This window comes from Priapulus caudatus, unplaced genomic scaffold (genome assembly GCF_000485595.1).
Source record: "Priapulus caudatus unplaced genomic scaffold, Priapulus_caudatus-5.0.1 Scaffold1554, whole genome shotgun sequence".
NCBI classification, from domain to species: Eukaryota; Metazoa; Priapulida; class Priapulimorpha; order Priapulimorphida; family Priapulidae; genus Priapulus; species Priapulus caudatus.
In genome coordinates, this window is record NW_014578615.1 from 1 (window position 1) to 13358 (window position 13358).

The window sequence follows — 13358 nt, forward strand, 5'->3', positions numbered from 1 at the left end:
TGTGCACCCAATTACAACAAGTATACACCCTGTATACGCCCCTACATATCGACCATACGGCCATGTACTACCAAAGTAATACCCAATGTATCAACGTGAAAATATCGTCAAATTTAGACACAAGTATCGTAGCACCAAGTATAGCGCCCTGTGCGAGCCAATTACAACAAGTATACACCCTGTATACGCCCCTACATATCGACATAGCGCCATGTACACCAAAGTATACCAATGTATCAACGTGAACTATCAGTCAGATTTAGACAACCAAGTATCGCTACACGCAAAGTAATACGCCCTGTGCACATTAACAACAAGTATACACGCCTGTATACCCCTACATTATCGAGCATACGCCATGTACACGCAAGTATAGCGCCAATGTATGCAACGGTGAAATATCGTCAGATTCAGACACAATAATCGTAGCACCAACGGTAGTAGGCGCCCGATGGCACAGCACACAGCGACTATACACAGGCTATACGTATACTAACCCTGGTACTAGCCGCGCAGGCATACCATAGCTACGCGAGCCATACGCACTGTACCACGCAGCCATAAAACTATAAGGGCCCCAACTGCAATCCAAGACGTCGATAATAATATCGTCGAGATTTAGATCACCAAGTATCGTAGCACGCAAGTATACGGCCCTGGCTGAGCACAATCTCTAACAGCAGAGAAGTATAAACGCCACCACGCGATTATAGCACCCCGAACCATATCACTAGAGCGAGCGCAATCGTCACAGTCTGTACTAATACCTAAAGTATCAGCCCGCGAACGAGGGTATCCACCGGAATCACTCGGTCGACGAAATTAAGACAGCCAAGTATCGTAGCAACACAAGTGACGCCATGTGCACCAATTACCAAACAAGTATAGCACTAACAGGTACCCTGTTATACCCCCTACTATATCGACGCATACGCCATGTAACACCAGTATACGACTCAATGTTCAACCGGCCGGCGGACAGACGTAGTACGTCCACGGACTACTAGAGCCAAAGTAAATCGTAACCAAGTATCGCCCTGTGGCGCCGAATTCCACACATGAGACTATAGGACACCCTAAGTAGAGCCCCCGCCACCTTACCGGTTACGACCATACGCATGTCACCAAGCACTACGCCGAGCAAGCTAACTCGCAAGGCAGCATGAAACAGAGTATATCGTCAGATTTAGACACTCATAAGTATCGTACAGCCACTAGTATACCCCTGCGCTGCACGGAGGCAACAAACAAGTATACACCTGTATACCCTTCGGCGCACACGCACGCACATAACAGAGCTAGCATGACCAGCACGCGAGCACGGCAGACCGATGGCACATAACAGGTCACCCGTAATACGCACGCGAGAACGCACGCACGAATAATAGAAAGCTATATACGCGCGCGAGCACCGCACTAGCATATAACAGGTAGCCTATACGCCCAGCGAGAACGCACCGCAGATAACAGGTACTATATAAGCGCTCCGCGCGGCACGCACGCACGGCACTTAATAGGAGATAACTCTATCAAGGCGCCAAGCGGTAAACAATGACAACCAAGGTTCACTATATCATACATGAGCTGCTCTGACTACAAACTGAGTTCGAAATTATCGTCAGATTTATAGACGCCCCAAGTATCGTAGCAACCAAGTATACGCCCTGTGCACCAATTACAAACAAGTATAGCACCCGCGTGCAGTACGCGCGCCACAGTAATCGACGCATACGCGCAGCATGTACAGCCAAGGATGCGCCAGATGTATCAAGGTGAAATATGCGTCAGATTTAGACACCAAGTATCGTACACCAAAGTATACGCCCTGTGCACCAATTACAACAAGTTATACACCCTGTATACCGCCGCTACATACATCAACCGAGTACGCCCCATAGTCACAAGCACACCAAATATTAACAGATAGCCGCGTTACAAAATGTTATCAACGGTGACGCCATCGACTGCGCAGAGTATGCACGACCACCCAAGACCGACACGCAACGATAGTCAAGGCGTACCATGATGCGGGCACCAATTAAACAAGTATACACGCCCTCGTATACCGACGGATAGCACATCTAGCTATCATGACACATAACAGCACGCTCAATAGTACATGACCAGGTATACCAGAATGATAACGGCCTGTGAGAATGATTACGTGGAGTTTCAGAGCACGCCAAGTATACCGAGTAACAACTAAGTGAATATGATACAGCCTGTGCAACCAAATTACGCAGACCAAGTATACACCTGTACTACCGCCGAAAGCACAGCACCAGCATCGACTCATAGCACATAACAAAAGGCTATATAACGCGTGCGAGCACGCACGCACATAACAGATACCTATCGCCCGCGGCGAGAACGCACGCACCACATAACAGATAGGCTATATACGCGCGGCGAGCACCGGCCCATGAGGCACATAACAGGATACTATACGCCCCCCGGCCCCCCGCCCCCCGCCCCCCGCCCGCCGCCGCCGCCACCGGACGCGCGCGGGGCAGCGCGCGGCCCTGCGCGACATCAACAGAAGCTATATCGCGCAGCAGCACGCACGCACATACAGAGATAGCTATATACCGCCGCGGCTGTGGCCCATAACGAGAACCTATACGCCCGCGATAACGCCGCACATAACGAAGTACTATACTAGTACATACAAGTACTATATTTGTGTTTGTGCAAGGTACACTGTTACGCAGCTGAGCTGACAACTGCGAGCAACATTGGTGGACAATGCAGTTCCAGAGACATTTGTTTAAACTAAAAACCTGTCACGTCAGTCGAATTTCGAGGGGCACTGCGGCAGCCAAGTAGTATGATTTGTGTGTTATTTTGTACAAAATAAAATGTATAGAAGAAAGTACACGATTAGCGTTTCTATTTACTTCTGTGCGATGGCTCATATAACTCTTTAATAGGCTGCCCTAATTTGCGCGGTGCATTTCGATGTAAGCCACACGTTCGATTCAACAACAACCGCGCATGAAATTCGATAAATTATTGTGTGGCGCGCCAGTTACGCAGCTAGCCGATATAGCGAACGATTTGCGTAAGACGAGGCATTGGGCAATTATTGTGGGCACGGCCATGAAATTCCTTGTAACTTAAAAAGCGGGAGTTCTCATATAATCTTCTTTCTGCTTTTTCTCTTTCGTTTCTTTCCGATTGGCAGCTGGTCCTGCCGGCACCAATTGTTTATCGTTTAGTTTATCCTAGCTTCTGATCAGATCCTGAAGGGGATGTCACATAACATTTTTTGTTGGGGCCAGAAAATTAAAAAAACAACAAATAACATTTTCGCCGTTTTGTAATGAATAATTTTTTCAAACATGAATACACATGAGCATATATTATCTTATTTTTCGGCTATATTGTATATTCTATATAGGCCAACACAAATCAAGAACAGAAAGCTGTTTGGGCACCACTTTGTGCACCATACACAAATCACGGATGACATCGACCACAGGGGCAAACCAGTGCAGCAACCCGAGTGACGGCCAGTATTGTGTAAATAAGTGTTAGGTAACACTACATTCAAATCGTTCAAGAATTTTTGGGGCAAATTTAACCGCAACGTAAAAACATTTATGAATCAGGTGAGAGCTTAGGATATATTTACGCTAGTACTACTTTTTGATGTAAAAAAATTAACAAACATAAGGTTTCACTATAAAATTTGCAGAGAATTCGTGACGTAGACCACTTTAAACAATTAGTAATTATTTAGGGCTTGCCATGCAATGTTCTTGTGTACTGTATAACTACACATGTTGTCTATGAATTATCATCTCACTCAACTGGGCGATGCCGATTGCCAGTTTGGCATTGTGTTTGTTATATACTGGAGAAAATATCGCGTAATTCCACGGACCATGTTGTGTGTATCTGTTATCACTATGTCATTGATCATTATGGAAGTAGAGAGTAAAATGTGGGTGTTGCTATCCCTGCAGGCGAAAAACGTGATAATCGTTGACGATGACGTTCAAAACGTTAACCCTAACGGTAACCCTCTACTTGGCGTTAGAAGACCCCCACACAGACACCGGCAACACCTGAGACACGACTCACGAACACCTAAATATATATGTTTAGCCGCGCTATAATATAAGGCATTGTGATCCACAAAATTAATTATGGTTCGGGGAACAAGGCTACAATCGATGCAAAAAACCGTTAACCTAACCCGCGTAGATCCTGAACCCTACCCTAATCCCTAACCACCTGATCCTAACCGCTAACCCTAACGCTGACCACTAGACGCGCTAATCTAACACTGATCCCAAGCACTGGTGCTGGGGGCCACGTTGCGCGTCACCTCGCACTCCACGCCCGCCGGGGGATAGCATTAACCGCGTAAAATGTGATCGCGGCGGCCAATGATTGAAAACTTCCCAATATAGGCCGCTGTAATTATAATTGAACTTGTGTGTCTTGTTTTTAATATAAAAGAGGCTTATTACAGCTGCGCGCAGTCTGCAAACTTATTCACAGCTCTGATATGCTTTTTCGGTGGACGAGAAATATTGCTAAGTTTGTAATTTTTTATGTGGCCATTTTGAATGCGCAATATGGTGGCTAAGAAACGCTCTTGGAAGTCACATGCATCTACGGTTGTTGTATGAAAAGTAAACCGCAAATTACGTCTGTCAGTGGCACATTTTTCACAGTCTGTACGAAGGATTATTAACCGAGATATAGCTATTTTTTAAGAAACTGAGCGGCGGGGCCATTTGAATCAAGATGGTGGCCGAAAACGCTTTTTGGGATCACATGCATCACGTTGTTGTATGAAACAGTAAGCCAAATTTACAGTCTGTCAGTCAATTTTCAAGTCTGTAGGCGAAGATTATTAACCGAGATATAGCTATTTTTTAAAGTGATTACGTCACCGTAAATAGTAAAAATGGAAAAATATATTTGATTTCCACTTTTTCACAAAATATAAGTAATTCTGTTTACATTTTATGGTTAAATTGCTGCATTATACTTCCTATTTTACTATATTGTTCGATGTGAACATACACTCGTGACCCACACATAGCCCATAGCAAGCAATTAATGTTAGACAACATTAATTCAAATCGTCCAGGTTTTTTGGATTTTTAACTAGTTGAGAAACAATCTTATCAGGTAAGAATTTGACGATTTGTTTAGTCCCGAATTAGTTCTTACTTTTAATGTAAAAAAATGGGAATTTTTTTTTTACAAATTTTACCATAGAAAATTCGTGACGTAATCCCTTTAACAAATGACGGCGGACATTTTTGAATTCAAGATGACGGCCGAAGTTGTAGGTGGATCGCGTGTGTCCTGCTTTTAAATGAAAGAGCATACAAAAGTTTGCAAGTGTACCAATTTTCACACTTTTTTCACAATTTGAACGATTTAGATGATATTCTGACCTAACCGACTGTACTATAAGGTGATGGAGTGGGGGCAGCGAAGTCGTGTTAGATCGCCGCCAGCCGGCGTTGGCGCGCTTCGCGCGGATATCCGGCTGCAGACTGTCTAGTACCTTCTGTGAGGTGTGTGATATTATTACCTCGACCTATATATAGCTCTTTCTTCTAAGTAATAGTATTCTTTAATCTATGATGGAATACAGCACATATTGAAACACCGAATTAGCATTCATTGTAATCCTCATAGTGAGAGAATTTAGAACCACGAGCAGAAATTACATCATAGCTTACGAATAACTATTCTAAATAATTCTTAGACATTGTCATTCATTTCATATCATACGATTAGGCCTATTGTAGTTTCCCACCCTTTTGTGGTCTGCTAGTACCCTACTAAGTACTATAGCCCTTGTTCGTCACTAGGCTATAGTACAGATACTAATTACTACCCCAAATACTACTTGGGGTAGTATCTATGGTCTGCCCAATCCGAGGTGATAATTAAACTTCAAGCGCTGCCAAACTTTCCCTGTAATGTCTTTATCATAGTTTATTATTTCCTAAATACTTACTATACATTTCTGCATTCCTGTATTTTACAGATGGATATTTTGCAACATATTTCATTACCAGTGGCAGTTCGTGCATTGGCGAGTAGTAATTTCTATGATGATGGCATGAAGAAACTCAAGGTCATGCCGTTTCATAACTGCAATGAAGAAGAGTTTGTAGATTTGCTGACAGATAGAGAAGCCACAAACTCGACCAACAACAGCAGCTTGCAACATATCTTGGTGAAAAGCAAGTCGGCCACACTGTCTGCAGTGACTATAGATGAGAATGTGCAGCCTTATTTGAAAACGTCAGCATCTTTACAGCAAGAGTTGCCACATGTATTTCATTTAAATAATGGTGTGACTTCAACTCTCGGGACATTTGGGTGTAGTCTTAGGTAAAGTCAGTGGCGTAGACAGGTCCTCAGTTGTGGGGGGATGATTTCGCTGTTACCTCCATCATAATGTATATGAAGACTGTGTGCGAGTAGCGCACACCGCCACAGGCACTTGGACCGTTTCAATAATAAAATGATGGTTAATAAATACAACTTGTCAGTAGCCTACTACTACAGTACCAGCAATAGTCTTAAACAACGTTGTGTTGACTATATAACTTCACTTCAACACCGTTAAATACACCGATGCCAAATAGCCCGCCACGCCATTGTGCATGCACAGATACCAGTAGATAGGAGCATAGTAGCTCCTATCTACTGTGTATCTGTGCATGCACAATGGCGTGCGGCTATGTGTTGCATCGGTGTATTTAACGGTGTTGAAGTGAAGTTATTAGGTCAAATCAAACATTAGAGACTATTGCTGGTACTGTAGTAGTAGGCTACTGACAAGTTGTATTTATTAACCATCATTTATTATTGAAACGTCCAAGTGCCTGTGCACACGCGGAGAGCCTTGGCGCAAAGCCCTTAATGGGTGGGGACCAGGGGCGCCGTAGGGGCCCTGGCGGGGTGCAGGGGCAGAGCCCTTGCCCGGTGTCCAGGGCGGAGCCCCGAAGCTCTTGGATTTTAGCAATTTAGAACTTCAAGATGGTCGTTTTTGAGGTAATTGAAAAAATTGACATTGTAAGTGCAATTTTGTGAATTCGAGGGTATTTTTTTCTTTGGATCCAGAGTTTAACCACGCACCCCCCCCCACACACAAACCAGTGGCGGATCCAGAAGTAAATTCTAGGCGGGGGCGAATTATGCGAGCTCAAGGGCACGAAGCGCGCACTGTGTGGGATTGTTAAAAAGTTGCAATCTAAAAGCAATCATTTTGGACATCTTTATCATAAATATCAGGATTTTTCCTCCTTCAGGTGGTGCATGTCCCCTCCTGTTTAGGAGAGGTCCAGGGGACCTCCCGAAATTTGTTGAAAGGAACACCTCTTCGATGCAATTTCCTGCACTATGAGGCGCACATATTAAACAATCTACATCACAATAACATCACTGTTGAGTTGAGTATTTTTACCTTTGGGCACCAAAGACTAAAATGCTTACTACCAAATCTGTGCTATACATGTACATGTCTCACTGGGGTTGCCGTGCAGACTTACCTAGGCTAAAATACCTTTACCCTGAAAATTCTAGTGGGAGGGGGCGACCGCCCCTGTGCTACCGACCCCCGTTGACAACTACAGCACTAGAATCATCTCCTTGAATTTGATAAAAGATATTTTACTGAGAAGTGAGAACCTTAAATCGCAAAAGATATGAGAAAAACAACCAGATTTTGAACCAAATAGTGCATATTTTCACCCCTTATACAAATCGGGATATACTTCCGGTCAGTCTCAGCACCCCATCCCATCCCCCTCCACAAAAGTGAGATGAAATTGAATTTCTCATTCAACCCCCTAAAAAATGCAATATCAACTCTCAATAGGTCTATTCTAATTTTGAATAAATGAGATAATTCTTTTTTTAAATAATTTGAGGACGTGATTTGGGAATTTTGAAAAAAAAATCGTATATGGGAATGCGTCCAAAATTAACCGTCTGGTTTCAGTAAATATATGTCATTCTTGGACGAATTACAGCCATTTTACAGGAGATGTATTTCAAATTCCATTTCTGTAATAATACATTAGGAGAGTATGAATAGCGATGACGGATTTGTAGATAATATATCCAGTATTTATTGTCTGTAAAATATTAAATTTTTCCCCATTTTTCTTCCTGAAAGTAGGGGGTGATGAAAGCCAACCACCTCCAATAAGTGTGGGGATATACCCCATCTCCCCGCTATCTACGCCCCTGTCAGATGAACTCAAATTTTGTTTTGATATGCATACAATATTCTTAAGCATAATCTTTGTTAGCAGTACTCTACAGGCCGCGCGGAAAGTGTTTGAAGTGGGGGTGCTAAATTTGTTACGCTCGACAGTGGCCATGCAGGATTTCGGGGAGGGTGGTAAGAACATGCGGGGGTTACGGGTTATGCGGGTCCTCCCAAAAATGTTGAATCCCCCATTTTCCTCCTGAAAGTAGGGCGGGGATGATTGTACACGGCCATCCCCCAGAATAAGTGCGGGGGGGATGCATCCCCCCCATCCCCCCCGCTATCTACGCCCCTGGGTAAAGTGCACCTACTTTAAGCATCTAATGCAACATGAATAAAGGGGTTGGAACCACAAGTCATACTCTAATCTCATTATCCCTATTGCGACTGGGTGTGTTACATGTGATATGTGTTTTAAGCAGGCCCGTAGCCAGCTTTATATTGGAGGGAGTTCGTTTTTCAATGTTGGCAATTTGCCCGGCAGGGGCGTGTACAGGATTTGTACCAGGGGTGGTCTAACCGTAACCCAAAGTTGCGAGCACGCGAAGGTGGGGTCTGGGGGTCCCTCCCCCATAAAATTTTTAAAATTAGACCCCCTCAGATGCGTTTTCTGCTCGAGCAAGGGGGGGTCCGGACTCCCTGGACCCCCCTTGTACACGCCCCTGCTCGGGCGCGAAGCGACCAGGCGAGGGAGCCAAGCGACCGAGTGAGGGGAGGGTGTGGGAGGGGGGTGTTCACTGTTCACCCTCCCGCACGATGGAGATTTTGCATTTATTACACTAGAATGGAGCGACCTGAGGTGAAATTCTTGCAAATTTTCAAAAAAAGAAATTTTTTGCTTGGGGGGCTCGGGGGGGGGGGTTCGTTCGAACACCCCCGAACCCCCCCTGGCTACGGGCCTGTTTTAAGATATTTATCATATTTGACATTTGTCTTGTAATTTTTGCACACTACATGTATATCAGGACTCAGGAGTAGATAATAGGGAATAGATAGGGAGTAGATAATAGTTCCCTATTATCTACTCCTGATGTATATGATTACCATTGGAAACTGCAAGATCTAAAACGAGCACCTATAGCTACACCGTGTGTCAGCAGTCATGATATCAATAACCCATAAACAACTGTTTGATGATGTGTAACGTTCTAAATAATTTTGCGAAACAATGCTACTAGCATTTTAATATGTATTGATCTTTGTTATGCTACAGGGTCAATCATCCGTCACGTAGAGACACAAGAAGCAGCTGTGACTCACCAGGTGTTGATGAAATGGAATGGCCAAGTCAGCATCACCAGGTAGACACAAATCAACGTGGGAAATCTATTTGGATTCTTTTGGCTTCGTTTGATTACACACTGTAGAGTCTGGTATACCGTATTTGCTGCAGTTGGAAGCTTTCCAGGATACATAAACATGGCAGTCTTGTACATTGATGGATCAATATGTATCCTGATCAGGAGGACAGTCACTTTCGCATCATTCAGAGTACAAGTACGTCATCTTCTGCAAATGCTGCTGCACCTGCAATCAACATTAGTGGCTGGGGAAGAGACAAACCGCAGCCACCATGTCTCGTCAATTCACCGACAAATAGGATAAAGCGCCGCTGTGTATTCCGTAGCTCAGGACGGCTAACAGAGTCACTACATGATGATGCAATTCACACCAATACTAGCTTCAGCAGCAGCAGCAGTGAGGTATAGTATACATCCACTCAAGCCACTGTAAGGGGGGGGGGGCAAGCTACTCATCAAACTGTGCATTCACTGTCACTGTTCAAAAGCATATAACTAGGACACGCGACTATGTTTATGATTAATTAGCCAAATTCTATTCACCAATTGCTGTCTACGGCATAACCGCTTGTTTGCAGAAGCTTGGTCACCATGGCTACAGTTGTACTCGGCAGTTGAACAGCAGCGGTGAGGAGTACACTTGTTCATCAGCAGACTGCTCGGAGCCTGATGACAGCTCCCTCATTCCCCTTAGCAGCGCTATCACCCAGCTAGTCGACCAACGAGATGAAGACCCTCATACAGTCATATCACCTCAACCAAACAGTGAGCGGCAGGAGTATCACAATGAGAAGGAGAGAGTGCGAAGGTACGCTGCAACTTTGTAGAGACAGGGATGAGAGGCTAGGAAGAGAAAATGAGAAAGGGAATGGTAGCTACATGCTGGTTTCTAACAAACGTTAAGGTAATCATGTTGGTGAAGATGCTGATTTCCCACTAACATTGAGGCAATGGTATAGGTGAAGATGCAGGTCAAAAATTTGTCATTATTCACTCCTGATTTTACTTGAAAATCACAATCCAGATGAGACGGGATACTAGAGAAGCGTTGCCGAAAGGAGGTGTTGATCCGAAGCGCTGAGCGCAGATCTTGCGCGCAGTTCCGCGGCAAGGCGCACGCGACCTCGGAAACGTCGTCGGACGCGTCCTCGGGAACGTCGTACGACAGTATGCAGCGCTGGCAGCTATGGATCCGTGCGCCGAGTGCGTAGGCCGGCGCACGGATCCATAGCTGCCAGCGAGCAGTCGATAATTTTAGGAAGAATCGAATGAAAGAGCTGAGACTTTTCGACTTTCATTACTGCCGCTTACATTAACTGCCGCTCTCTTCTTTCTTCCGAATCCGAAATTCGAATCCGAATCGGTATCAGGTACCGAATCATGTATAAATTTACTTGTGACTAACATACCATATAGTAATGTATTACCACCAATTGTACCAATTATTAGCATGCAGCATGTAATGCAGCTAATAGCAGCATGCAAGTAAAATGTCCATGCTGTATTTCTTGAAAAGCACTAAGACGACTAACTCGGCGGCGACACCCATAGGTTGATGCTAAAACAAATTGTAAATGACAGAATGAACAATAGTACCTTGCTAAAATGGGTTGCTCATTTTTGTGACATCATTGAATTGCCATATATTTCAATTGTGAAATGATGGGGGTAGGGTAGGCATTATAATATGATAACTGGCAGTTAGAATAGTATAATAGACTATTATAATAATTTACTGTTACGATGTACCATGATTAATTGAGAGCTTGGAAACATATAGTGATGTATGGATTATGGTAAAAATTTCAAGTAACTGAAAAATAGAAGAGACGATTTAGAATGGTCGAGTGGCATCGAATGCAGGGCACGTAATAAAATTGCAAAACCTAACCTAAACTTAACAGTCACGATACCTCACACAAGAAAATCGGTTCCAACCACCATGCTGCTGTATTCACAAGCTCATGCCAATCCCCTCGCAGTGTATACGCAAAACCTTTCTGTTTACGTTCGTCGAACGGTTAGTTTACGTTTCAGCTAACCTCAGGGTTAAACACTACAATCCCTCCCCTTTTCAAACGAAGATGATTTGAATTTGACGTTTGCTAAATATCAAATTAGAAACTCAACTTTACTTATACGGAGTTCGAATCACCCTGGTTAATATAGAATCGAGTGTCTGTGTGTATAATTAACGTGGAATAGTAGTCATGGTTTTGTCAGGTACTGTTATGAAAATAAACCTACATTCCTGTACTTGGTATTCTAAGCCTTTTATAATACGATATGTTCATCCTAACACTAGCATAACACGCTTCTATATGTGGCTTATATTCAGTCAACTAAGCAATAGAATTCTACAAATCTCAAACTAACACAAACAGGATAACTCAACTTAGAACTGTCTACTGTACTTGTACTAACTACTAACAAACTCTGTAGGCGCCCTACTTGTAGTAGAGAATTTAATAGTAGAGTAGTACAGATAGTAACAAACGGTTCCAATTAAACATGAACTTTCATATTTCCGTAGACTGACTAATAGTTCTAATCGTTACTATATTAAGGAATTATTCTGCTCTTATAACATAGTACTGATGTATATATATGTATATGTATCAAGAGCTAATAAACACCACAACGGAAAAAGGGGGAAATAGTCCAATTTCACGGCAATATATATTATTCTACTGAGGCCTGTGGGAGACATGATTACGCTGCAATATCTCGGCCTAGGAATATCGTAGAGACTATAGCTGTAGTACTATATATAGCCCGCTTACATTAACTGGCGCTCGCGATCTCTTCTTTCTTCCGAATCCGAATTTCGAATCCGAATCGGAACCCGAACAATTGTATCCGACTCTTCTTTCTTCGTCTTGCGTGACATGTCGCTGGAAGCAGGCATTGCTTGTCCGGCTACATGCGGAGTTTCATCGTCGTCCTCGTCTGAGCCTGTCCAAGAATGTCGCGTGAATTTCGGAGTGCGTCTGCTTCACTGATCTCTATAATATAATATAGACGATCTGCAGCCCGGATATACGCGCGAAGCGCGAACAGCGCCGCCTCGCGGTGCCTTTTCATCCAATTCGCTGCCCTGTATGTAGAACTAACTACTCGAAGCCCTCTGGGTACTACAGAAAGCCGGATAATCGGTCAATTGAGGAGTTGTGGCGATTGCAGAAGCCTTTCGACTCTGCACTTAGGGCGAGAATAAATCCGAGTGCTCGTAATTGGTAGTTTTATGGTGGGCGCTTTAGGTTTTCCTGTAGAAAAGCGATTTTCAATTTATTGAATTTTACGCCCTGAACTTATTCTCGTACATATGGCGTCCCATAGATGGCGCGACGAGGCTCTCTTCGAGGGATTTTCCACAGAATTTTCCACACCACGACCGGCGATTCGGCTTAGACTGCTGCGCGGTGGAGAGTTTCAGACGCTTGACTAAATATAACGTTGGTGTAGCGAAACAGACTTGGCCGAGTTAACGTGCGTACCAGTCTAGCTCGAATCGTCACGTCCCAGTGTAATTATCGTAGCCATCTTAGGACCCCGCAGGCCTCAGTGATTGATGGTTGTTTAGACTGAGAACTGCCACTAGACGTTCTGTGGAAAAGCAGCAGCCGTATGTTTCTTATTACCCCCCATGCTGTGATGTTGCCGATGATGACGTCATACTGCAAGGATGTATATATATGGCACAGCAGAGTGCATAATACCATAGCCCTCTGCATAGAGCATACAGCATAGAGCATATCTTCTTTCGAATTGATACATACCCATCGATGTTTCATCCA

General features: G+C 43.9%; 1 protein-coding gene across 1 annotated transcript in view; it reads left to right on the forward strand.

Moving 5' to 3' along the window:
- The first annotated feature begins 5509 nt into the window (after positions 1-5509).
- LOC106816991 overlaps positions 5510-13358 on the forward strand; it is a 14458-nt gene continuing 6609 nt past the window's right edge. The window contains exons 1-5 of the mRNA XM_014821636.1: positions 5510-5543; positions 6023-6372; positions 9474-9561; positions 9724-9963; positions 10140-10369. Coding sequence (XP_014677122.1) covers positions 6023-6372; positions 9474-9561; positions 9724-9963; positions 10140-10369 — 908 coding nt within the window. The 5' untranslated portion in view covers positions 5510-5543. The remainder of the gene's footprint in view (positions 5544-6022; positions 6373-9473; positions 9562-9723; positions 9964-10139; positions 10370-13358) is intronic.